Raw genomic sequence first — 25149 nt, 5'->3', positions numbered from 1 at the left:
CCCCTCTTTGTTTATAATTTATAAATTACAGTTTTTCCAGCGGGGATTTTGTATAATTGCTTTCTATAAGAGTTGTTTGGACTGCTTGACAGACAGTTACATATTTCAACTTAAGACAGCCTTTCGATTCAACTCCAGAATGAATTATTTAATTTCCTGAACTGAGGTTAGTATCTGCGACAAACTCTGATTAAGTAAAGTGGAACATAAAATTATGAAGCAAAAAGCAAATAAAAAGAAACCAACAGCATTGAAAACAAATTTACAAAAAACCCAAAACAAAACAGCAACAACAAAAACGCTGGTAGGAAAAAAAGTATTTGGACGAAGACGGAAGTACGAAGCAGTGAAGCCTCTCGCCTCGCGTGAATCTTCACAAAAAGTGTCATGGCTGCGTCCTGCTCGTTTGTGTGCTGCGGAGAGGAGACGGAAAGCGACAAAGCTGTCCTCGGTGATTATTTGTCACTTATTTGAACGTCTTAAAAGTGAACTTAAGCTCCTCGTCAATAAGTTGTGTTGTGTTGGGCTTAGAGTTACTGTTTAAACCACAAAATGCGCGCACACGTGGGTGCTCGTCACAGTTTTGTCAGCCATTGTTGTTGTGGTTTGTCCTGAGTCTTTACTCCTCACATGTTAACTGTCGTCCTGTTTTGTTTATTATAATTTATTTGTTTTACATACAGTCCGCTTTTCGAATGGCTGCGTCAAAGATGCAGACCAGCTGGACTTCAGCATGTTCAAGAGCGTGGATGAAAACAACCCGAGGAAGAAGAACAGACGGATAGTGGTGAGAAGGATGAAGATAGACCGGGTTGTGCTGTGTAAATCAAAGGTTCTCTTCTAGTCAATATTTGTCTTTTCTTGTGCTGAGGTCGCTGAATCAGACAGGCTGTGTTATGCTGGGCAGAACTTCGGAGCCGGATCACTGAAGTGCAACAACCTCTGCAAGTGAGTCTCGTGTTGTAGTTGTTTTATTGTGATGATGATGATGATGAGGAGGAGGGGATTAACAAGCAGCATGATGGCTGGTGCCTCCTCAGATATTATGTTGGAGTTCTGAATAAACGGACCTTGCGGATGGAGGTGCACAGCGCTCAGGTGTTCAACATGCAGCCTGTTATACCAGGTAAACGCATCAGATCGTGGTGCTGCTGAATGTGGCCGCAATGCCGTGCTGCATCCACCGGGTCAGTTCTAACTTTAAATCTTCTGATCGTGCCACCAGGAGAGAGAACCGAGACGGCGAAACCTCAGGACACTACTCAGTCCTACAGAGACAAGGTGCAAGGATTTGACCTGTGGGTCTTTTGAGAAAAACTGTAAAAAACAAACTCATGTATGAATCTATTTTTTTATTTTAAGGTTGACTCCTTGATTGAGGCGTTTGGCACCAGCAAACAGAAGCGAGCTCTGATGTCCCGCAGGCTGAATCAGGTGGGCAGCGACACCCTGCATCAGGCCGTGGCTAAAGCCGCCAGCGCTGTGATCGACAGGAAGGGCCTGGAAGGTGAGGCGAACCGTCGTGGTGTTACTCTGTGTGGGCGAAAACAGCCAGGGCAGAACGGTAACGATATGCTCGCTCATGAGATCAGATGCTGGGGGAGAGAAAACTTTAAAGGAGAAATATATTCAGGGTTGACGGTTGTTTGAGTCGTGGAAACAAAGTCCTTACCGAAGTGGACATTAGAGTGAAACTCCCGTGGGGCGGGGGGACTTTGTCACGCTGGCTGCAACTTGATATTGTTTCACGAGACAGTTTCCAACTAGACGAGATATCTCGGGAAGTTCTAATATCACAAAGATCTTGTTACACCCGCAGTGAAGAACGAATAGTCTGAAGCTAATAATACACACTTTTGCTGCTGGAGTTTTAATTAGTTCTCTTGTTGCCTCATCGGAATCGTTTTTTCACCTTTCTCCTCAGCTCTCCAACAGGAAGTGGCAGAGACGGAGTCCCAGGGAGCTCTGGCGTCTCACCTGCCTCCCTGCAATCCAAACGCAGAAAAACGAGAGGACGTCTACCCGTTCGATGAGCGTATCTTTTAATTCCTGTGTGTGTGTGTAACTGAAAGAATGTAAAGAATACAGCAGAGGCTGTTTTCACCCTTAACTGGTTTAACTCAGTCCTGGGTCCCACTGAGTTTGCTGCGTTGGAACAGGCTGGCTCCAAGATGGCGGCGCTCACCGCCGAGGAGCTGAATAAGATGAGAGATGAAGGAGGGTACGGCAGCAAATGGCTCACACCTGTGGATATTTATTTTTTCCTAACAAGTGTCTGGTTGCACTCTGATATGCCTGATTTGTCCTCTTTTATGTTCTGAAGGTCCCTTTGCGTTGTCAAGCATCTGGAGAACTTGCCAACCGAGGGCGAAGCCAGGGAGAAAATGGCTCGTTGCACCTTTTACCTCTCCCTGCTCCTCAAACTGGCTCAGCAGAAGATGGTCACCCGAAAGTGTGAGCAATCTGGATTTGCTTTGACATTTCCAACGCAGACTAAAATTTTATCCAATTACCGTATTTTCCGCACTAATAGGGCGCACCGGATTATAAGACTCGCTGTCAATGAACGGTCCATGTTTGAATTTTTGTCACATATAAAGCACATCGGACTATAAGGCGCGTCATCGTGCACCTCCCAGTTTTTGTAACTTTGTGCTCCGTTCAAAATGGATGATTTCACTGCTCTAGCGGAGCTGGTTCGCCTGTATCAGCATTTATATGATCCCTCTTTGAGAGATTACAAAGATAATCAAACGGTTCAAAACTCACAGAAGAATACTGCCCCGATGTAAGCGTCAAGTATAAACGCCTTCAGCGCTCGCTCAGGTCAGCGCCGTGTGTGGAGCCTTAATGCTGCAAGCGGTGCAGCTTTGTAGTTTAACCAAACTCGTACTAAAACATCACGACTTCTAAGGTGCTCCGTATTATAAGGCGCACTGTTGTTTTTTGAGAAAATTTAAGGCTTTTAAGTGCACTTATAGTCCGGAAAATACGTTGTGAAGGATTGTGTGACAGAACAGACCTGAGTAAGACAGGAGATAATTACTGCAGCATGAAAAAGTGCACAACAATAATAATGAAGCACCGAGGTTCATAAATTTCATATTGATTCATTTTAGAAGCTTCAACAATCAATGTTTAGAACCTAGCTAAGCTTCATTTTCTAAAATAAATGTTTCTGAAAAGATAACTTATCCTTTTATTGTTGTAAAATTTTCTGAACTCCTCAAAGTGCGCTCAAAACGAGCTACAATTACATTTAACAATGTTCATTTTAAGCACATCTGAATGAATTTCATCAGATTAGGTGAAGTAATGATGTTTGAAAACATGGCTGAAGAAAGAGAGACCATGTATGGAACAATTTTATAGAATATTTTTTCCTGACTTAAATTGAAACAGCTAAACAGAAATGGTTTTAGGGGGAAAAAAATAACAAAACACCAAGTAATTCAGGTTTACAGTAAATGCTCCAGACTTGCACAGTATTTTGTTGAGTGCAGTCATCGGGGAGAAATTCACTGAGTCAGCTGAAACCTGATGTTTGAAAGGTTTTTTATTTAATCCTGTTTGCGTCAAATGTGTGTGAAGTGCTGTAAAACCCTGTATGTGTGTGTGTGTCCAGTTGGACAGGAGGAGGGCTGTCCTCGCATCATTCAGAACCAGCTGTTCAAGACTTTCACTGTTGAGACGTTTAATAATGGCAGGTAAGGTGACCAGAGACTGAAACCACTCATAGGTTTGGTACTGTTAGGAAATAAAGGTTGAATCATTGATTTTGATCAAAGATTTTGAATTTTGTTATTTTTAGGGTCCAAAACAAAGTGTCGACTTCAATGCGGACCAAACTGGCCGCTCACAGCCTGGCTTTGCTGCTGCACATGGGTCACATGACTGCTGACCTGTCGTTACTGCACTGTGACCTGGGGATCACCGAGGCCAAGTAAGCCAAGTCCGACTTGTATACGTTATGTAGATAAACACCACTGTTCAGCCAAGTAATGTCACATCAATGCCAGGTGCTCCTTCTCATATTTATCGCCCGCCACCAAAAAGCAGATGAACTTTTTGCCTGTTTTGTTCGGCAAATTATCTCCTGAACTAGTGAATAGATTTTAATAAGTTAATCATTGGATACACATTTACAACGGTTACCTTTTGGAGTCAACATGATTCCAGATGGCTGCCACAGCTAATCAACATTGAAAAACACAAAAATATTTCTAACTCAGTCAGTTTTACAGATATCGAGGTAAAATTTGGTGTGGTAGCAGCTGAAAGTCCCTCCCAACACATACTCTGAGTGTTAGCAGATCGCATGAGATCTTGTAATTTTAGTTTGAAACGCTGGCGTGAAAAGTGGTGCTAGAAATGAATTTCTCCAATCAGGTTTGGGCCTTTTTAGTTTTCAGCTGATATTATATTTTGATTACATTTCAGTGTGAGGTTTGTCGCAGGGATTCTGCCAGTCAAAAAGGTTGTGTGTCCCTACAGGATGATTGAGGTCGCGAAGTCAATGGGGCTGTCTTTGAATAAACCGGCCCGGGTCAAAGGTGACGAGGCCGAACTGAGCCAGGAGCACCGGCAGGCCTCCATCGTTCTACCTCTGGTCAAGAACAACCAGTTCCTTGAGAGACGGAAGCGCAAAAAGATGCACTGAAGCTGTAAGGAGAAACAAAAAGACGGAAAAGACTCTTAAGAAGTGGAAACACCACAAACAGGAAGTGTTTATTTGTGTATTTTGTGGACATAAAGTGGTTAAGTTTGAATTTTATGAGACTTCTTTATGCTTGCCATTGAAAATACAAAAAAAAGCAGACTAAGGAGCTGTAAACAAGCTCTAGATGAAAGAACATCCAGCTTAAATGTATAGGCACATTTTGTCGACATCACATATTGCACAATAAACTTTTTCTTTTTTTTTCCTTTCCCCTCCTTCTGTCTGGTTGTTGCCAAGTGAGTCACTATGCACCACTCCAACAACATCTCGCCTCATTAGTATATGTATGTTCCTAACTGCAGACTCACCTGAAAACAACACTCTGTGCAAGAGCCAGAAGCTTAATTTTGGCTTAGTATTTTTTTTTTAAATTTTATTTTTTTTTGCAGAAAGTCTATGAACACTCCTATCATAGCTACAGTCGTTCATTTTAAAAGTAAAAAAAAAGGCACAGCTTTACCTTCTGAAGCCTCTGACTCCTGCTAGGATTTGTAAATGTGCACTTCCTAAATCAGAGTCCCAGTACAAAAAAAAAAATCTCTACAATTCAAGATTGAAGTGAAGCGTAAGTGACAAACACGTGGGAAATGTAGGATGACGAGAAGACTTGAGCTTCACCTTATTAGTCAATATTTTATGAGTTTGCTGATCTTTTTTTATTTATTTTTTGTCAAATTGAAAAAAAAAAAGTCTGTCCAAATTTACAAAACGTGACATTCTTTGCTTAAGACTGTTTACTACACCAAGATGTGTGTCGTAGAAAGAGTACTCTGATCGTCACAGCGTCGGTGACCGGGTGCTGATCTCAGACCGGCGGAGTCCATTTTGGTTTGTAAGTGCTGGTCGGTTCTCACAGGATAGAGCAGAACATGCTGCCGCTGTGGCAACCACTTTCCACGGTAGCCCCAACCCTGGCGGTCATGGAAATCCCGAGTCGGGAGGGATACTGGGACGAGGAGAGGCCGGCGGGGGAACTGGCCAGTGGGCGAGGAGGAGGGTTTTCCAAAACCCAGGGAGGAGCCGGGGCGCAGCTACAAAAAGAAAATAAATAAATAAATAACAGAGCATTAATTTTTTTTGTTTGTCTGTTTTTAGATGATCTGTTGGCAGCAAATTTCTTTCTCCCCAACAGCACAGATTTGTGCTACTTTTAACGTTTGCGCTTTAAGGGAACATCTTCATCTGTATCTGCTGAATGTCACAATATGTTCAACACCTATCTGCTAACCAGCTGCCATATGGTGCTGAACTAACCATACTTCCAACTTTTTTTTAAGTATTAAAAAGCAGCCAGGTGCGGAGCTAAACACTGCCACGAAAACATGAAATCTAACAAACTTAATAAAAAGTGAAATGTAGGTTTATAAATCCGCAACTTCTTTACCTTTGTGACCAGATGATTTTGGGCTCGCTATTCCTATTGACGTCACATGACTCAAATCTAACTAAAGTTCTTTTTACACCATCTCAGAAAGAAAAGATTTAACAATTCAGGGTGAAATCCTTTTTATATTTTAATGGACTTTGAAAGGGAGATCATGGTGTTAGTTAGGCCTGCCTCTCAACTAGTTAGTAGTAGATGTGAGAAGTTTCTCTTCATTGGCTCCCTGTTCATTTCAGAATCGATTTGAAAGTCTTACTGACGACCTATAAGGCACTAAATGGGCAGGTTCTCGTATGTTTGACCTTCTGCAGCCTTATGTGTCCTCCATACACTTTACATCTAATGATTATTTGCTTTTAATTGCTCTGAGGTCCAGGCTGGTCCACAGAGGAGATAGGGCCTTTGCAATTTAGCTCCTAAACTGTTGAACTCTGTACTCATTGGCTTTTAATTGTTGTCATTTCCTTACTATTTTACATGCAGCACTTTTTTTTTATGTGCTTCAGAAATGAACTTACACTTGAAGCATTCCTGATTTTTGTTTTTCCAACTTTGGGGACAAAGTTAAGGGAGGCGAGGCTGAGCTGGTTCGGACAGGTGCGGAGGAGGGATGGTGGGTATACTGGGTGCCGAATATGGAGCTGACAGGGAGGAGGGAAAAGAGGAGGACCACAGAGGAGGTTCGTGGTGTACTGGAGGAGGATATGCAAAGGGCCGGTGTGCCAGAGGAGCATGCTAAAGATAGGGAGAGATGTGGGCAGATGAGCCATTGTTGCAACCCCTCAAGGAAGCAGCCGAAAGAAGAAGACTTAAGGACAAACTCGCATTGAGAACTGCCACTTGACAGGCTCGCGCAGGCACTGACAACACAAAGCTGTTATTCGAGCTACTGAAACACTGTTATTATGAAAATATCAAGGCTGCTATGTTGACGTCCAAAGAAAAGAGAAAATGCGCAGACAGTAGTTTGTCGCTTAGTTACCTGTTATTAGGCTTTAGAATACTGTTGTTGCGTAACACACAACTTTCGCTGCCAGGATCTACGTGGAGGAGGGACTTTTTGTTGTCTGGGTGTCCCTGGAACAAGATATTGTCGTGGACTGCACCTTTCACTGGCCCCAGCAGAGCAATGCCACAGCCCTGTACTGGCTGGACACGATTACGGAGTACCTATATACAAAAATGAAATAAAACTATATCTTCAAATGTTACTTGAAAATGTGCCAAGTGTATGTGATAATCTGTGAACTCCGTCTCACCTTCATGTCGGTGCTCGCAGAGACCTGGATCCCACATCCACAGTTGCCAACCACATCGTTCTCCACTATCTGCCCGTTACCGCTGAGCCTCACACCGTGGCCGCTGTTCTCATAGATGCCATTACCACGAAGCTCCACCCGGCAGTCCTTCTCCACGGTGACGCCGCCTCGACCATTTTGGACGATGCAGTTTGTAACGAGTCTGGTCAGCTGGCTGCTCTGCAGCACAGCGATGCCAGGGCCACAGTTGCTGTTCACAAGGTTCCCAAAAACATTCAGGGCCTCGCTGCTCTTCACGTACAGGCCAACCGCTGCAGAGAGACACAAAGAGGAGGAGACCGTTGGAGATTTACGGTGGTATTAGAGGCATTTAATGTGAAAGTTCATGTTAGCACCTCCGTTGTAGCTTAAGCAATTGCCCTCCACCAGGGCCACGCTGATGGAGCGGCGAGCAGAGTGCCGCTCGTCCTCGCTGTCCAGATCGCTCTCCCAAGCGAACAGCTCGCCCTCTTCATTGAAGTTCTCCTGTCCATCTCTTGCTTCCCCCTCTGCTGCTCTTCTTTCCCCGTTGACCGCATCACCGCCGTCCTGCCCCGGCCAGTTGCCCTCCCTGGCCTCAGCGTTCTCGGGGTCCTTCCTGCAGAACACGGCCAGCCCGTACATGCAGTTATGGATGATGTAGTTGCCCAAGAGCTGTGGGAGGCTGGATGACATAACCCACACACCGCAGCCTTTGTTACCTGAAAAGAAATCAGAACAGGAGGAGGTGAAGCACCTAGAACACGGTGTTTGGGAACAACCCGTCGCTCTCCATTCGACCCTGTCACGTACAGTAGACGTGGTTCCCCTCAATAAGTCCACGCCCCCTCTCCCCCACCACCACGCCATCCGAGTAGCCGTAGCAGATGTGGTTGTTTCTCAGAACGGGGTCACCTCCTCTGCGGATGTCCACTCCCCCCCACTGGTTCTCCCTGATCACGTTCTCTGGGATAAAAAATGTCACGAGTACATAATAAATCCGGGTCACGGCAAACCATAATATGAACAAGGAGATCTTGCAAAGTCACTTACACACACCTGTTATCATCCCTCTGCCATTCTCATTTATAGCAACCCCGGCTGCCTGACCCTGGAAGATGTGATTTCCACTAAGAAAGAAAGTGAAGAGAGTTCAGACCATAACTTTGCAGAAATAGAACGTTTTTTTTTTCTCTTGTTATTATTATTATATTTTTCATACATAAGCACATACGCCTCCGGCATTTTCCTCAAACATTATTATGTAAGACTACTTATACCACACATTTACAGCTCAGATATTTTCAGCAGCAACAGCATGCCAGCACGGCACAGATCTCCTAGTGTTTTATAAAGGCAACCGAATGAGCCAAGTAATATCACAAAACTTTTATTACAAAAAAATAAAATGAAAAAAAGATTTGTATTATAATATGAGCTAAAGGGCTAGCATTCCTTGAAGGAATGCATATCAGCTGCCAGACTTTTCTGGTTCAGGAGATATTTAGCCAGCAGACAGACAGTGTTGACTCGAACGGGTAAAGTTTTAAGCAAAGATGTTGGTCAATGTGGAGAGCTTCGAGTATCTGTTGTGAACACCTCTAAGCTGCTACGGCAAGTTTCAGCTTAATATTTGTAAAATTGCCCGAACTATAGCCGTTTTAATGTTTGGTAAGGCTGCTTAGTTGGGACGAACATCTTAAATGGGGTGGACTCCAAAAACCAATCAGTTGTAGATACATCCCAAAATATCATAATAGTTCGGCTGGAATAACAATGAAATACAAAACTGACAGCAATGTAAAAGTTTATTAAATCGGGTTTAAATGAACTTTTAGACAGCGCAGTTGTTTTAAAGTGGCAGTGATCCCCTCTGGTCTTAGTCCTGACTGGACTAGCTGCTTGCTCATTCAGTCAGAATTAAACTACCGTATTTTCGGCACTACAGGGCGCACTGGATTATAAGGCGCTCTGTCAATGAATGGTCCATTTTTAAATTTTTGTCATATATAAGGAGCATCGTCATGCACCTTTCACCATTCAAAAAGGATGATTTCGCTGCTCTAGCGGAGCTGGTTCACCTGTATCAGCATTTATATGATCCCTCTATAAGAGATCACAAAGATAACCAAACGGTTCGAAACTCACGGAAGGATACTGCCCCGATGTAAGCGTCATGTATAAATGGCTACACCGCTCGCTCAGGTCCGGGCAGCGTGCGCGGAGCCTTAATGCTCCAAGAGGTGCCGCTTTGTAGTTTACCAAAGTCGTACTAAAACATCATGACTTCTTACATATATAAGATGCTCCGGATTATAAGGCGCACTGTTGTTTTTTTGCGAAAATTGAAGGCTTTTAGGTGTGCCTTATAGTCCAGAAAATACAGTACTTGTCCTAACTGAGGTTGGTCAAAGAGCTATCTAAAACAGGTAAGACATTAAGTGCCATAATCTTTCCACAGGACCTCACTTCAAAAGATCTTAATTATCCCTTTAGTATGAAAGGCGTTCAGGTGTTATTCACATAATGGACTGTGGCAGAACAACTGCAGTCATTGCTCAGTAAGACACTTGAATAAAGCAGAGCCAATGTAAATGTTATTAGTAATGAGTGTGCTTCAACTTTACAAGTTGAGCTATTTGCTGCGAGAAAAGGCTTGTTGATTTTTTGCTCAACAACACAGCTTGTGATTTTTTTTTTTTGTGCATTTTGTCCGAGTGACTGAGAAGCCAATTTAGAATTCGCACGAACACTGAACGATATCTTAATAGCGGTAAACGCAGGACCAACACAATCCAAAGCGAGCCGAGTCCAACCTACCTCACCACAGGATTCCCACTGAAGAGTATGTACACTCCGGCTTCTTTGTTGTTATAGATCAGGTTGCTCCGAATCGAACCTTTCCCATTGCCAAGAACAACGACACCAGAACGCAAACCGCTGTGTATCTTATTGCACTGTGGAACGAAAGGCAAAATTACAGAGGGACTACAGAGCAGCAGACACAAAACTATGATAAATTCAAAAGCTTCCTCTTGGTTTTGCAGAGAAAGAAGTACGCTAAAAGGTTTTGGATAAAAAGGTGAGATATTTAACATTGTTTCCCTGGAGAAACTTGGAGAAGAGTGGTGCTAGATTTACCAGAATGATGGGGTTAGCCCCTTTCCGGATGTCCAGCCCAGCCTCCCCGTTTGAGTGGATGTTGTTTTCTGCAATGACGCCCTGAGCAGAAAGGCGCAGAAACACACCGGATGCACGGCACTCACACACCTCGTTTCTCAGCATCACAATCTTAAGGAAGAAAGAGAGAGAGAGCGAGAGAGAGAAGGGACGATTAGGTAACAACCTGAGCAGGAAGCTGCTGCTAAATTACTAATGATCTCTGTAACCTCATTAACTTGAAATGTTAAGCAAATGCAAATTAAAGTGGCATTTACGGTGGAGTTTTGGATGCAGCGGACAGCATAGTTCAGCCCTCGGAACACGTTTTCCTCCAGGCGAGCTTGTCCATAATTGGACAAATGTACACCACCCTTCCCGTCCCTGAAGAGACACCGTCTGGCGATGCAGCCGAGGACCGATGACGCCAGCATCTGAGCCTCCGGGTCTCTGTCTAACTCCTGCTGAAGGGTGAGGGGCTCAGGGGTCGCAGATGGGGGTTCAGGAGAGGAGGCAAGCGGCAGAGAGCCGTCCTCCCGAGGCTTGAGCAAATGGGACAGTCCGTGGTTTTCATGCGGGATTTTATAAATCAGCGTAAAGAGCTTTTTAGAGTTCTGAGTGCCATCTTGCTTCGGCTCCTCTCCGTCGCTGTGCTCACCGTCACTCCAGCCGTCTTCTATAACTGTGCCCTGACAAACTGCATCTCCACCCGTCCTCCTCTTCCAGTCTTCCATGCTCACGTACTCCTTTTTAACACCACCCGCAGGGTCGGGCTCGCCGGCGGAGCTGCCCCGGGGGCTGCTAGGAGAGCTACCGAACTGACTCGGGAACGTCCTGGCTAAGGCAGCCAAATGTTTACAAGCCCAGTTCCTTTCTGACGCCGGCGGACCCTCCACGGTCACCGAAGCAGCGTCGCTTCCGGAGAAGTCGCAGCTGTCCAGCAAACTGATAACGACGCCGAGCAGGTGGGCAGAGCTGCCTTGGGAGAAGGAGCAAAAACGAGCCTGGCACGTCCCGGGGCCGCGGATCTGCAGCTGGGCTCCCTCGAAGTTGCAGTTGTCTAGCTGGACGTGACCCCACGATGTCTAAAGGAGGGCAAGAGTCAGAGTCAGACAGACTCAATAACAAAGAAACTTAATAGACCTGACCCGGCTAAAGCGATAGGCCTTTTTTATTAAGTGGGAGTCTGTGGAAAGGTTATAAACTATTAATACCTTACCTACTGTAGATAGAAGTAATGGGCAGTGATACTCAAAGTCTAGTTAAAATAGGTGAGTTGGAAGAATTTACATCAGAAACTGATTTTCAAGTCCACATGTTTTTTTTGTCATAATGCCTACCCCTGCCCTACCCGAAAAACAACAGCTTTACCGCCAGAACACGTGCACCCCCCCCCCTCCCCTCCACGTTGATCCATAGGAAATAGTGAAAATGAAAGAATAAACATCTTCAGCTCGAAGGATTAGCAGCAGCACACGCCTCTGTACCCAAAGCCTCCGTTTCATGAGAGGGATTTTCAGCGGCAGGACTTGGAGCGAGTAAACTTTATTTCCACTGTGTGATGATGGTCCCTTTATAAAGCAAAAACGTGGAACGCGCAACGATCCTACATCAGCGGCAGCTGAGAGTAGTGTTTGTTAAGACTGCCTTTTCTGCTTTTCAACATTTTCTTGTTGTGCCGACACTTCCTATTGTGTAAACATTTCCATCGCAATTAATTTCACATTATATGGTTATTTACTTTGAAGGTTTATTTGGAAGTACTAATAGCAGCAGCGGCAGCTAGCTGTAGCACATCATTTGCAGTTTAAGGCACTCCTGAAAGATTATTATAATGTTTCTGCTGTGAAACCATGTAATGCAGAAATTATTTCAGCATAAAATGATTACAAAATAGTGTTTATAAAAGGTTTTTTTTTTAAATTAGAGTCGTTTTAAGGTAGTCATCTACAACAGGTAAGATATCTTTTTTTGTACAAAACCTCTTCACTGAACCCCACTTCAAAAGATTGGAGCTACACCTCCAAGATATCCATGCACAGAAAGTGTGTGATGGAGAACCACCCCAGTAAGAGAAGCTGTTACTTCACCTTGTAGACGACGGTGGAGAACCAGGGGGGCATGAACACCAGGTTACACAGTCTGGCCGTGGGACACTGCTGCTCCATGCAGACCAGGAGGGCCACCTCACCCAGCAGGCCCAGACCCACCAGCTCCACGGGCACCTTCAGCGCCACCTCGGCCTGCTCCTCGTACACCCCTGGGTGGAGGACCACCCGGTCGTACGGCCCCACCACCCCGAGAGCCCCGCGCAGCGTCTCGAACTCGCACCCGGGCCCCACGTGCCACACCCTGCGGTCCTTCCGCCGACGGAAGAACAGCAGGCAGGCGGAGGACTGGATCTCGGACCCGTTCCGAGTCCAGGTGCGGGCGGCGAGCGCGTGCTGCCTCAGCGCCTCCCTCCAGGACGGGGGCTCCAGGTGCGGCCGACTGGGCCAGTTGGGGTGGCGACACTCGGGGCGGCCCAGGCACAGCTGCCGCCAGCGCGTGTTGTCAAGGGAGAAGATGAGCTCCCGCCACGCGCGGCACACCTGGCAGCAGCGGCCCAGGTCAGGGAGCGGAAGGTAGGCCAGGATGAGCCTCCACAGCTCCACGGGGAGGCTACCTGTCTCCATGGCGGCGGAGAGACACACCGGCTGGGGAGCTGGAGACAGACAGGTGGAGGTGGAAACCACTCAGGTACGCGACAACAACAACAACAGCAGCACAGGTATATATCCGTGTTTTACTTCAGCTGGAAGACTCGAGAGTTTTTTTTAGCTCATTTTCTTTGCAGCGGTAACATTTACGCACGAGCCTGCTGTGTTTTAGTTAAAGTTGGGCAGCTAGCTAGCAAAGAAACGCTAGTTTTTTGTGCTTTTTTTGTTTTGTTTTTGCGTTAACTCCATTTAGCTTCCAAAAAATAAAAAAACCAGGATGGAAAAATGAAAGCCTTACCTTTCAGCTTCTCGCCATAGTCCGGCGGGTCAACACGTCGCGGCGGTGCCTACGTGTCTGCGGGAAGGCGTCCTCGCAGCCTCCGCCACACTTCATCGCAGCCCGTGATGCAGATGTGCCACCGAAATGGAGCTACGGCGAGAGGGAGAGGCGGACACGGACCTCCATCTTCCGCTTCCCCCCAAAAAAGTGGGCGTTTACCTTTACGACCCTCCTCCTCTTCCTCCTTCTCCTCCTCCTCCTTCGCGCGCACACGTACTCGCACACCTTATAGGACACCAGGAAGGACTCCTGTCATTACAGCTGTTGTAGCTAAAAATTTAGCTGCCAACTTTACACTTTTGGAAAAATGCTCATTCAGCTGGCTTGGAAAAAAAAAATGCAGAAATTTTAATCCACCCCTCAATGCAGTCTGGATTATTAGCTCTTTCTGAAGGGCTTTCCAAGTTTTTTGTTGTTGTTTTTTTAAACTCTGGCTGCTATGTTCAGTCGTTGTACCTAATTTAAGAAAATACACATAAAAAAATGTATATTTAAAAAAATTAGGAAAGTGGACAAGTAAAGGACAACAAAAAGCACCAGGCTGTGGATCAATCTGAGGGAGTAAATGATTCCCTGCCTGTAATTCCTAACAACTGGATGTCTGAGTAGCATTTTACAGGCTTTCTATGACCAGTCTAGGGATACTTTTAGGAAAAACCTATAGGGATTGGGCAAGGATAGAGAAAATGTGCTAGATAGATGTTTTTATTCCAGCGATAAAGACTTCAGGGAACAGACGTTGAAGGGATTGACTGGATCTGAAACGAGATGAGACAAAACTCTAGGAAAAAATTCTAAACAAACGGGAAGCTGTTTAAAGAGATCCTTTTGAAAAATGCACCAAGGAGCACTGAATATGTTCTCATTTCCTGAGACGCCTCTATCAGATGAAACACAACAGGAAACAATTTAACAAGGGAAACAGTGAAAAGCTTTTGAAATATGAGCTGTGATGAAACATAGATACAACAAGGGGAAAGGCTTTCACAGCCACACTCTGAGAGTCCTGATGGTTTCCATCTGCGTCCAAGAGATGGCGGCCTTGCTGCACTGACATTTCAATCAGACTCTTCATATGAAACATCCCAGGTAAAGCAACACAAATGATTTTTTTGTTTGATTTGTTTGTTTATTAAACAGCATTTCCAGCACACACTGTTGAAAAACTATCTTCCCTTTCCATCTCAAAGGAACAGGGTAATCAGACATTTCTATCTGTGTGATGAGGGCAAATATGAGGAAGCACAGCAGTTTTTGTAGACACATTTTTTATTTTTTTGTAAATGTGCCATTTATATGAACTTGTTACGAGCATAATAAAGAAACCAGCCTGAAAACTAACGTGTCTGTTAATCTGTCTCCCAGATTTTACGCTGTTCATGTGTCCAGGGAGGCAAAAACAGCATAAAGCTTTTATTAGACATGGAGTCGAGGTTCACCCATGATGAAACGTGTTTTCACCTGAAAATCACGTGAAAATGCACTGAATGATCACCAGTTTAGAACACAAGTCACTGTAACACTTCACATGCGTTTCACATGATGAGACCAAAGCACTTCGAGAAAACCCTGAAAGCAAACACATGAAATAAAAATAAAAATACAGCCAAGGTCCAAAGCAACAGAGCAACATGAAATGAAACGTTCTGGGACTGCACAATATCATTTCAATGGGAAAGTGGGTGTTCCAAAGCATTTTTGCTCAAAGAGTACCCTTGAAAATGACAAAACTTTTGATGAAATTGCAGGAATATTCTGCAAAAAGAAATGATAATAGCTGGGAATTACAAATGCAATCATATTTTATTCACAGAGCTGTTCTTATAGTACATGATTTTGCCTTTATAAGTATATGTATGATAGTAAACTCCAAATTTGTTTGTATATTGGTTTACTGTATGCTACCACAAAGATTCTTTAAATATCCACTGCTTTATGTTCAAAAAATAGGATTTCACTGTTTACAAAATATATCTTTTAAAGTAGCAGTGTACTGTAAATAATGTTTAGCATAAAGGTGATTAAATGGAAGAAAACTGGACTTCCTTTCTTGTTTCTCGAAGATGCTCCACCTCTGCCCCAAAAAGCCTCCTGAGATCCGATTATTGATAATGACTCGTTCAGGCTTTTCGTTAGAAGTCGCAGTCACAGATGACACTAAACGTGTCAGTGGAGCCACAGAAGCTCGTGACCTGATCATACTGTGCCGTCACACCACGGTGTCTATTTTTTTGGCCACTGGGCTCGGTACAATCATAACATCATTGACCGTTGACCGTCGCAGCTGCCACACGAATCTCTTAATTTAAAACGATAATGAAGGAGCTTTGTGCTGCATTGTCACAATCAGTGTTTCCACGGTGGAAGTCTTTAAGGCAAAGGTTTGATCTTCATGGTGTCTGCCTGCAGAGAAGGAAATGAACACATTTAGTCGAGACGGCTCATTCACCCTACTGATTTAGTTATTTAAACTGACTGATCACGTTTATTCTTAAAGCTAAAATTGAAATGTTGCGTTGTGACTTGAAACAGAATGTTACACAGACTCATCTTTTGGGGCTTCCCTTTAAAAAATATTAACCTCCAAACGCTGGATGTTCATGGACATCTTTGCTTTTGATTGACCATTTCAGGTCGGGCAGTCGTTGCTCTTATTTAGCGCAGAAGAAGACATTATTAACTGGACGTTGCTTTGCTCAAGTCGGGCACTGAATTGTTCAAGTTTAGCCCAGAAAAAAAGTGGTGAAATGTGGTTTTAATTCAGTCCCAAAAGACACACCGATAGTTGAGCTTTGTTTAAAGCATCTTTCTGTAATATAAAAGGTGCTAATTGGAGTAGGAATAAAGCAGTGTTGGCTGCCCAGAAATACCAAAACAAATAACTGCAGATTCAGTTCTGTATCTGGCAAATCTAATTTTTCGCAGACAAGAGTATTACTGTATGTGTTCTCATGTGGCTATCCTAATTGTCAATCAAAATTCATATGCAATGACAACAAAACACCACACAAAACTCCAGCTGCAACAGAAAAGGACAGATAAACAAAGAAACATACCCAGAGACTGTGAGAAACTGGTTGGGACTGGTAAGTGTGATTCTGTTTTACATGGATGTTGTGATGTGAGGTTGAATCCATCTTGGAAATAGATAGTGTTAATAGTATAAAACTACACAGCCCATTTATTAGATATAGTCTTATGTCTCATAACAGTAACTAAGCTGCATTTATGTAAATGAACTCTTTTATTTGTGTAATATCTAAACCAGCCACTGGAGGGCGCACATTGTGCAGGAGAAACCTTGTTCCCAAACTTTAATTCTGACCTCAAAGTTAAAAAAAATGTCCTTGATTGAACTGCCCCAACATTGCTTTAAAAAGTAAATAAAAATTTGAAAATATTGACAGCATATCGTTAGCAAAATATCTCATGCACCACTGGACGGACCTTAATGCAACTTTGTGAAAGTTATTATTGGATGTACATCTACAACTGATTAACACTTGGAGTCACCCCAGTTCAAGATGGCCACCACAGCTAAGTGGCATTAACCAACACAAACGTTGCTCTAACTCAGTTTTACAGACACTGAGCTAAACGTCCAGTGGTAGTAGCTGACAGTCATCCCCATCATTTATGAGTACTAACACATCTTGTAAGATCTCACAGTATTGCATAAGTTAGCGTGTAAGGTCCTTTTTGAGGTTTGACCACGGTGGCTATAACTCCATTACTGCTCTGCATAAGAAGCATGAAAGGAGGCGGGTGAAATGCGTTCCTTTAACAAATTCTAGGCCTTTGATTGAAAGATTTTAGTGTTTTATTAACTCTCTGGAGGTTAAGTAAATGTTATAAACAATTTTGTTAATCATAGGTAAGCTGATCAGAAACAGAGATCCTAGAAAGTCCTGAGGAGGATGGTTTTTTTTTTTCAGTTCGTTTCTTGGAAGTGACAGCTCTTCACTTTTTACCTTTCAACTAAATTTATGCAAGAATTTGCCACGAGGCCAATTAGTCTTCACTGTGTCTTTTCCCTGAGGGTGGTGTGTGGGTGTGTGGGTGTGTGTGGGGGGGGGGGGGGGGGGGGGGGGTGGGGGGTGATTTTCAGCAATGTCAAAATAATAAAACTTTCTCGTCTTTCTCTTCGCTGTGACTAAGCGTGATTCGCATCCACGAAAAGCATGAATAACTGGTGTTGTCACCCAGTTGACGCGAATGTAACCGAATACGGTTATGTTAAAAGATATTTCTCAGACAACTAAATGTCTATCAGCTGCTGAGTGGAACAGATTCTTATTTTCCCTCTTACATATGACTTTGCTCTCCTGCTTATCTACTTAAACTTACAAATTACAAACAACAAAACATAAATGACTCACCCTGGCAGTTTTTCCCACAGCACTTTTTTGATTTTTTTTACCCATGGAGCGTCAGGATCCAGGCAAACCCTTCTCCCATCCTTTTTAAGAGTGGCACTGCAGGATAAACGACAAATCCCAGACATCAGTCTACGACCGCGTGACATTTTGACTATTTCAAACCCATAAAAATCCTTTTTGCTTAAGACATGTCTTTGTACATTTTAATAAGGCAAGCCTAAAAGCAAGTTTGCTCCGGAGACTCACATGATCTCAATCTCCATGCAGTGGGAGTTTGCAGGGTTTACCTCCAGCACTGATATGTGACGCCCTATGGGCTTTCTCTCCTTGTTGATGCACCGACACCGCAGATTCAATCCCTGATCCCCCACAGAGTTTGCTTTTTTTTTAAATGTTAGAAAAGGGTAAAAAAAAAGAAGCAATCTGTCAGTCATCATCTATGCACAGGCACACATTTCCACATGGCGCAGCTCATTTCCATGCTTTTAAATATAACTAAACATATTTATTTGAGAGATCCACTCACCCTCATGAATGACCAGGAAAACCAGGAGTGCCACAATGGTGACTGCAGACATGTTTGACAAATTTGAAGGGATTTTCTAACTTTTACTGTCATGTAAAGATCGGTTTAAAGCTCTGCTCTTCCCTTTGTGGCTATAAACTGTTGCAAGTCTGCTCGGCAAGCACTTTGCTGCTGTTTATAAGTTCCTCCTCTCCTCTTTTGAGAAAAGAAGGAGGGTCTCTTTCCTGACAGACTGACAAATAAAGGCTGCAGAATGACAGCTCGCTTTTTTAGATTACTGGCAGACGAAATGACAATTGATTCCAAAGAAGTATTTATATTCCCTTTGTCACTTCCATAAACTTTATTTGTTCAGTAATCTGTCTTTAGTTTTGACGGTTTTATGGTTTTGTCTGTTTGCCATAGTCATATAAGATTGCATAAGTTTAAGACATCTTAACTGAAACAGCTTTTCTTTTCATGGGAAAAGCACTTTTGCAGTCAAATCTATCAGCGGGTGAGACTAGTTTGCTGCAAATAGAACTTGTTCTAGTTTTTTTTCCTCTTGTGCTCACTGTTGCGCTGTCTTTTAATTTCCAAGGTTGCTTTGATTACAGATGCAAAAAGTTATATGACTGAAATACAAGAGCAACAGATAACAGATTCCATTTTGGTGTAAAATTCCTCAAAGGAATGCATGTCTTTCAATTTATACAAAAAGCTTTAAACTGAGATCATCAACTGATCAGATCAACTGAGATTCCCCTTATCTAATCTGATTAGATCTTAAAAACAACATCATGCACAATCACACACATTGTCACAAAATCTCAGGCAATCTGTTAGTGCTTAGAATATGTGTCGGCCAGGACTCTCAGCTACTACTACACCAAATTTTAGTAACAGACATTTTTTGTGTTTGCTAAGATTAAAAAGCTGTGGTGGCCATCTTGAATTGGGTCGACTCCATTAATTTCCTCTGATGTAGATGTCCATCCAGCGCCTTATTTCTGACAGCTTCATTAAAATCTGTTCCCTGGTTCATAACATTTTGTTACACCACTGATAAACTCACACCCACACAGACAAAAAAAAATATTGCAGGCCTTTCCCTTTTTTGTAATGGGCCATAACAACCGGCTGTGTCAAATTACAGCTGAACCAAATCTATTACATTGCAGGTGAATCTGCAATGGAAAGGTTGCGCAAAATCTTGTTTTTAGAGGTTATAACAAGTCAACAAGCTTGTTCTGACACGACACTTAGTGTTAGGGAGATGGCCTCGCAGACATGTGGAATGCTTGCTGCAGGCCCACCCACCCATATTCAGGCTAATAATCCGAAACCCAAGCACACTGTGACCTTCCTCTCCTGCTATCTGCAAATCCAAAAAAACTCCCGGAGATTTCCTGGAATTCCCAGCACCCTTTCATTCTCTTTTCTTCTGGCTCATTGTCCCTCGTGAGTAAATCATTTATAACAACAACAGCTCCTCCTCTTACCCAACCCAGCCGCAAACTACTGTAAGCACACTAGGCTAACATACTAATGATAAAGCAAACATACCAGCTCTCACACATGCACACACAAAACAAAAAGATGATTCATTCTGGTTTTCCCAGGTCCTGTTTTCAAACACTTTATCTCAGGCTTTTTGTGCTTCAGTTTCCTCGTGACAAAGCAGTGATAACATGCATCCTTGCAGCCAGTTTGCCATTTGAGATAGAGCAGCCTCCATATATGTGCAGCATCCACTCTGTAGTCACGTGTATAACGTGTTATATGAAGCAATTCCACACAGTATTGTAATTCATTGTGCAACTTGTGTTGGAAATGAATATTCTGGTAGAAATCTGATTTCTTTAACTCGCTGCTATGGAAGGTGGACAATAATGTCAACGCTTGTGTTTGTGTGTTTGTTTTGTCTGTCCATTAGTAAAATATCCCACGCACTGTGTAATAAAACTTTCAGAAAGTAATGATTGGATGTACACCAACAACGGATTATGTTTTGGAGTCAACATAATTCAAGACTGCCACTGCAGCTAGGCGAACTTAGCACACACAGAAATGGCTACAACTCAATCAATAGCACTAACTGATCATCTAAGATATGTCTTTAAAAACCTTGCATGCAATATGCACCTCTTCAAGGAATCTAAGTGTTGTTTTTTTAAATCTGACACACACACACCCCAAACAGTGATATTGTCTTCAGTTTAGCTGGCGGTTATTTGTGAATTAAAGACATAAAAAATTACTTTTTAAGGTCAACAAGAGCAAGTTGAAGCATGAATGATTATGAAATTTACCCCAGACTTGTTCACAAGTCTCACTGAGGCCAAACGGATTAAGTAAAATGAAAACTAAATCAATCATCAAATCTTTTCAGGCATAATGCACTGAGAACTTTTAGACATTGCATAAAGCAGTGTATCATTCATCTAAACTGTGATGAAGTTTAGATAAACGATAATGACAATTTCCCACATCTAGAACAGATGTAGGAAATTATTTCTCCCTAGCAAGGTGCACTATATTACCAAAAGTATTCACTCACCTTTCTTCACACACATATGAGGTTGAGTAACATCCTATTTTTAATCCATAGGGTTTAATCTGATTTTGGCCTAACCTTTGCAGCTCTAACAGCTTCAACTCTTCTATAAAAGCTTTTCACAGGTTTTCACAGTGTTTATGTGAATTTCTGACTCTGATGTTGGACAGAAGGCCTGGGCCTCAGTCTCTGCTCTGATTCATCCCAAAGGTGTTCTGTCGGGTTGAGGTCAGGACTCTGTGCGGGTCAGTCAAGTTCTTCCTCACCAAATTCACTCATCCATAAAACTTTCTTTGTTCCCGAGTGCTAAATTATGTTAGAACAGGAAGGAGCCATCACAAAACTGTTCCCACAAAAGTGTTCCCACAAAATTGTCCAAAATGTCTTGGTATTCTGAAGCATTACGAGTTCCTTTCACTGGAACCAAGCAGCCGAGCTCAACTCCTGAAAAACAACCCCACACCATGATCCTTCCTCCACCAAACTTTACTCTTGTATCAATGCCGTAAGACAAGAACCGCTCTTCTGACAACCATCAAACCCAGACTCATTCATCAGATTCCCAGACAGAGAAACGTGATTCATCACTCCGGTGAACACGTCTCCACTGCTCTAGAGTCCAGTGGCTGCCTGCTTTACTCCACTGCATCTGAAGCTTTTTACTTGGTGAAGGAAGGCTTGGATGCAGCTGCTCAGCCATGGAAACCCATTCCATGAAGCTCTCTGTAGCTGTTGACTCTGCAGAACATTGGTGACTTCTGTGCTTTATGCTCCTCAGCATCCTCTGATTCTGCTCTGTGATTTTACGTGGTCTACCACTCTGTGGCCAAGTTGCTGTCATTCCCAATCACTTCCACTTTGTTATAACACCACTAACAGCTGAATGTGGAATATTTAGTAGAGAAGAAATTTCACGACTGGACCTCTGGCACAAGTGGCATCCTATCACGGTACCACGCTGGAATTCACTGAGCTGAGAGCGACCCATTCTTTAACAGATGTTTGTAGAAGTAATCTGCATGTCTAGGTGCTTGATTTTATACACATGTGGCTGTGGACGTGATTGGAACATCTGAATTTAATGATTTAGATGGGTGAGGGAATACTTTTGGCAATATGTATGTTGATCTTGATTTAAAAAAAAAAATCTTGATTTAAAAAAAACAAAACAAAAAAACCCCAAGAGAGTCACAGATTGAACTGAAATTCTGGGCACGGTTCCCTGCATCTGTTTTAGGTAAAATCAATGAAAGTCTTGCTTTTTTACCATGCCCATTTTAGATGGTTGATCTGTTGTGTATAAATTGTCATGACGGGCAGAGAGAGTGGCGAACCCAATGCGCAGACTCCTTATGAAGTGAGGAAAAAAAGAAAATTTATTTTTAAATAAAAAACAAAAACAAATGGCTGACGAGGCAGCGAAACAAAACATAAGAAAAATCCTAAGCAATACAAAACAGCAATACGAGGTGAGGTGAGGTGAGGCAAGGCAAGGCAAAGCTCAAGGACAAAAGGAGACCAGAGACAATGAACCAGTGAGGAAGTGGAGAAAGTGACCAGGTTTTAAAGCTGAGGGTAATTAGGGGAAGTGGGCAAAAGTGAGTGATTCCAACTAGGAACAGGTGAAGATGGGCGTGGTGGGAAGACAAGAGATAAACAGAGGAGAAGTGAATGACAGGACACAAGAGGCAGAAACAATACAAAGGCAACATGAAAACAATAACCCTAAAAACAAAAGAAATCTCAAAGAGAACAACAAAACAAAACCCAAATCCTGACAAAAATATGTTCAATAAAGCAGATTTGTTGGAGGAAACTTTTAGAAACTTTTCTTTTTTAACGCGGTAAAAAGTTTGTAGATTAATTATCACATGGTCGAAACAGTGGGACACTTTCAACGTCGGCTTATGCAGTCTGTCAATGAAAACAACTCTTGGTAAAAAATAAAAAGATCAACCTTCAGAGAGATTTTTTTTCTGTTTTTGAACAATCATCCCTAGCCTACTTCTGCCAGCACAACAAATGATATGATCGTAATAACTCGGCACAAAAAGGTTTAGTTCAGTTTTAGGCCTAAATGCAGATGATGTCCAGGCTTTATTTTCACTCTCTTTAAGATTCATTCGTGGAATGTCAGGTTTTACTGATTTCAGTTGTTTTGAACCAGATACGCATCGTTCAAAGGTTGTTCCCAGCTTTCCAGTTGTGTTTTGCCCATGCCCTCACTGTAAGTCACAAAACATTAAGATGAAGGTAAGACATCAAACAACATTTAAATACTATTCATTTGACCCTTTTTTATAAGAATTGTTACAAAAGATAAAGACAATAGTCATAAATGTAACAAAAAAAACTTTAAAACTTTTTAAACAATGTTTGTGTAGTACAAACAAGGATGTTTGAGGTGGCGAGTTTTGGCATTGTTATTTTAGGGGGTTTGGGAATCACTGATCTACTGAAATATTTCTAAATTTGTTGTTAAAATGGGAAAAGGACATCTCTCAAAGTCTGGACTAAGGTAGAATTTACTGTAATATTTTTGCGCATATTGTTCTACAATCAAATCCAATCTTTGCAGTCTGACCGTCTTTCTATGAAATTGTGTAAAAGCTATCGATCAAAGTTTTTAATACTTGCGGTGGAAAAAAAATGTGGAAGCGGTTGATTTTTTTTTAGCAAATTAATGCAACTGTCACTAAAATGACAACATGGTTGCTGAGGGGCTCTCTTGTCACACTTGTGATTTTTGGGGGGAAATTTTTGAATATCCACATGTCATTACGTAATGCTGCCAACGAATCATTTTTTTTTCTTACTTCCTGTGATTATCTGTGGTGGTCAGAGTCTGTTTCCTCTGTTTCGTGTGTGTGTGACTCTGCCCTAGAAATCTTGGCTGTAATTGCAGTAAAGTTACAAATTGTTACAAATGTTGTGTTCACAAAGACATGAAATGCCATAAACAGACAGAATCTGAGCAAGTTTCCCATTTTTAATATGATATTGAAAGAAAAAGCAAAGTGCCACCAGCTCGTGAGTTAGTTTTTAAGGAAGTGGAATAAAACGGTCATTTGATATCTGCCTTATGCTGGTCACATGTGTTATAGTAATCTCAGCTAAAGCATAGAAATAGAAAATATTAAAAAAGTTCAAGTGAAACTGTCTGTATTTAACCATATCTGATTTTCATTTCCATGTATTTAAAATAAATGGACATGTATGAAACATATGTCTTTTCCTTTCTGTTTCAAGCTTTTATTGATTTCTTTTTATATGAAAATACCGTCTAAATAAGTATTAAGTATTTAAATAAACATACATGTGTGTGCACACCAGTGTTTTTATTTCTATCCCCATAAGAACGTTATCGACTTTCATTTACAGTATTTGTGAAGCTTAAACCTAACTTTACCATGAAACTACATTCACGCCTTAACACCTAACCCTAAATTATTTGAATACAGTGTGCTAAAAAGGATAAACTAATATGGCTCAAGATTTGATCCATTGTTCATAGATGACCTGATGCTTTCTACTGGTTTTTGCTGTTGCTGTGACGTTTGAACGGATGTGTTGGAGCTTGCTGAGGTTGCATCAGAACCCAGTCCCATGAAACATTTCGGCACGCTGCCAGCTGCTTGTTAAGGAAATGCCACAAGCATGAATTTACAATTCATAATGTTTTGATAAGATTGTTCAAGTTACAATCGCAAGACCTTAATGATGCACAAACATCTACAATTACAACTCAAGAAATGATTAATTTTTACTCATAAGAAATGATTTCTCCATGTCCTCTTTAAAGGGCAGGTAATCAGAGGCGCAGTTTAATGAAATAATTAAAGGCCCAGCACTCCTTGAAGGAATGCGTATCGCATCCTTGTAGATGCGTTGTAGATGAGTCTCATGCGATATCGTGGGATGTCGCACTCAGAGCACGTGTGGCGAAAGCCTCTGAGCAATGTCCCCAAAACTGACCGGGTTACAGACATTTTTGTGATGGCTAATGTCTGTTTAGATATGTTTAGTTTCATGATTTTACTTAGATTATCTTATATTTCTTTTAGATTATACATGATTGATGTGTTTCATTATGTGCCTGCTGTATTGGATTCTGTTTTTATTTCTGTTG

At 42.4% G+C, this 25149-nt stretch overlaps 3 protein-coding genes across 3 annotated transcripts; 1 reads left to right on the top strand and 2 right to left on the bottom strand.

Annotated features, from left to right (window-relative positions):
- The first annotated feature begins 340 nt into the window (after positions 1 to 340).
- polr1e (RNA polymerase I subunit E) lies at positions 341 to 4928 on the top strand. The gene is made up of 12 exons (XM_017409083.3): positions 341 to 451; positions 684 to 787; positions 872 to 948; positions 1041 to 1126; positions 1226 to 1281; positions 1363 to 1507; positions 1925 to 2035; positions 2125 to 2221; positions 2324 to 2454; positions 3626 to 3707; positions 3812 to 3943; positions 4495 to 4928. The coding sequence occupies exons 1-12, from the start codon at positions 388 to 390 to the stop codon at positions 4658 to 4660; spliced, it is 1251 nt and encodes a 416-aa protein (XP_017264572.1). The 5' UTR covers positions 341 to 387; the 3' UTR covers positions 4661 to 4928.
- fbxo10 (F-box protein 10) lies at positions 4701 to 13730 on the bottom strand. Its single transcript, XM_017409070.3, has 11 exons — positions 13538 to 13730; positions 12631 to 13244; positions 10819 to 11625; positions 10523 to 10672; positions 10202 to 10338; positions 8441 to 8511; positions 8195 to 8347; positions 7759 to 8103; positions 7364 to 7674; positions 7087 to 7274; positions 4701 to 5751 (listed from the first exon to the last, which is right to left on the bottom strand). Exons 2-11 carry the CDS (start codon positions 13213 to 13215, stop codon positions 5571 to 5573), a joined length of 2928 nt encoding a protein of 975 aa, XP_017264559.1. The 5' UTR covers positions 13216 to 13244; positions 13538 to 13730; the 3' UTR covers positions 4701 to 5570.
- A 964-nt stretch (positions 13731 to 14694) lies between these two features.
- LOC108234724 (interleukin-8-like) lies at positions 14695 to 18663 on the bottom strand. Its single transcript, XM_017414162.3, has 4 exons — positions 18485 to 18663; positions 18205 to 18337; positions 17959 to 18054; positions 14695 to 15982 (listed from the first exon to the last, which is right to left on the bottom strand). Exons 1-4 carry the CDS (start codon positions 18534 to 18536, stop codon positions 15970 to 15972), a joined length of 294 nt encoding a protein of 97 aa, XP_017269651.1. The 5' UTR covers positions 18537 to 18663; the 3' UTR covers positions 14695 to 15969.
- Between the last annotated feature and the right edge of the window lie 6486 nt (positions 18664 to 25149).

This window comes from Kryptolebias marmoratus, linkage group LG3, assembly GCF_001649575.2.
Source record: "Kryptolebias marmoratus isolate JLee-2015 linkage group LG3, ASM164957v2, whole genome shotgun sequence".
NCBI classification, from domain to species: Eukaryota; Metazoa; Chordata; class Actinopteri; order Cyprinodontiformes; family Rivulidae; genus Kryptolebias; species Kryptolebias marmoratus.
Note: the sequence above shows the minus strand (reverse complement) of the source record. Positions and strands in the feature narration are given on the sequence as shown.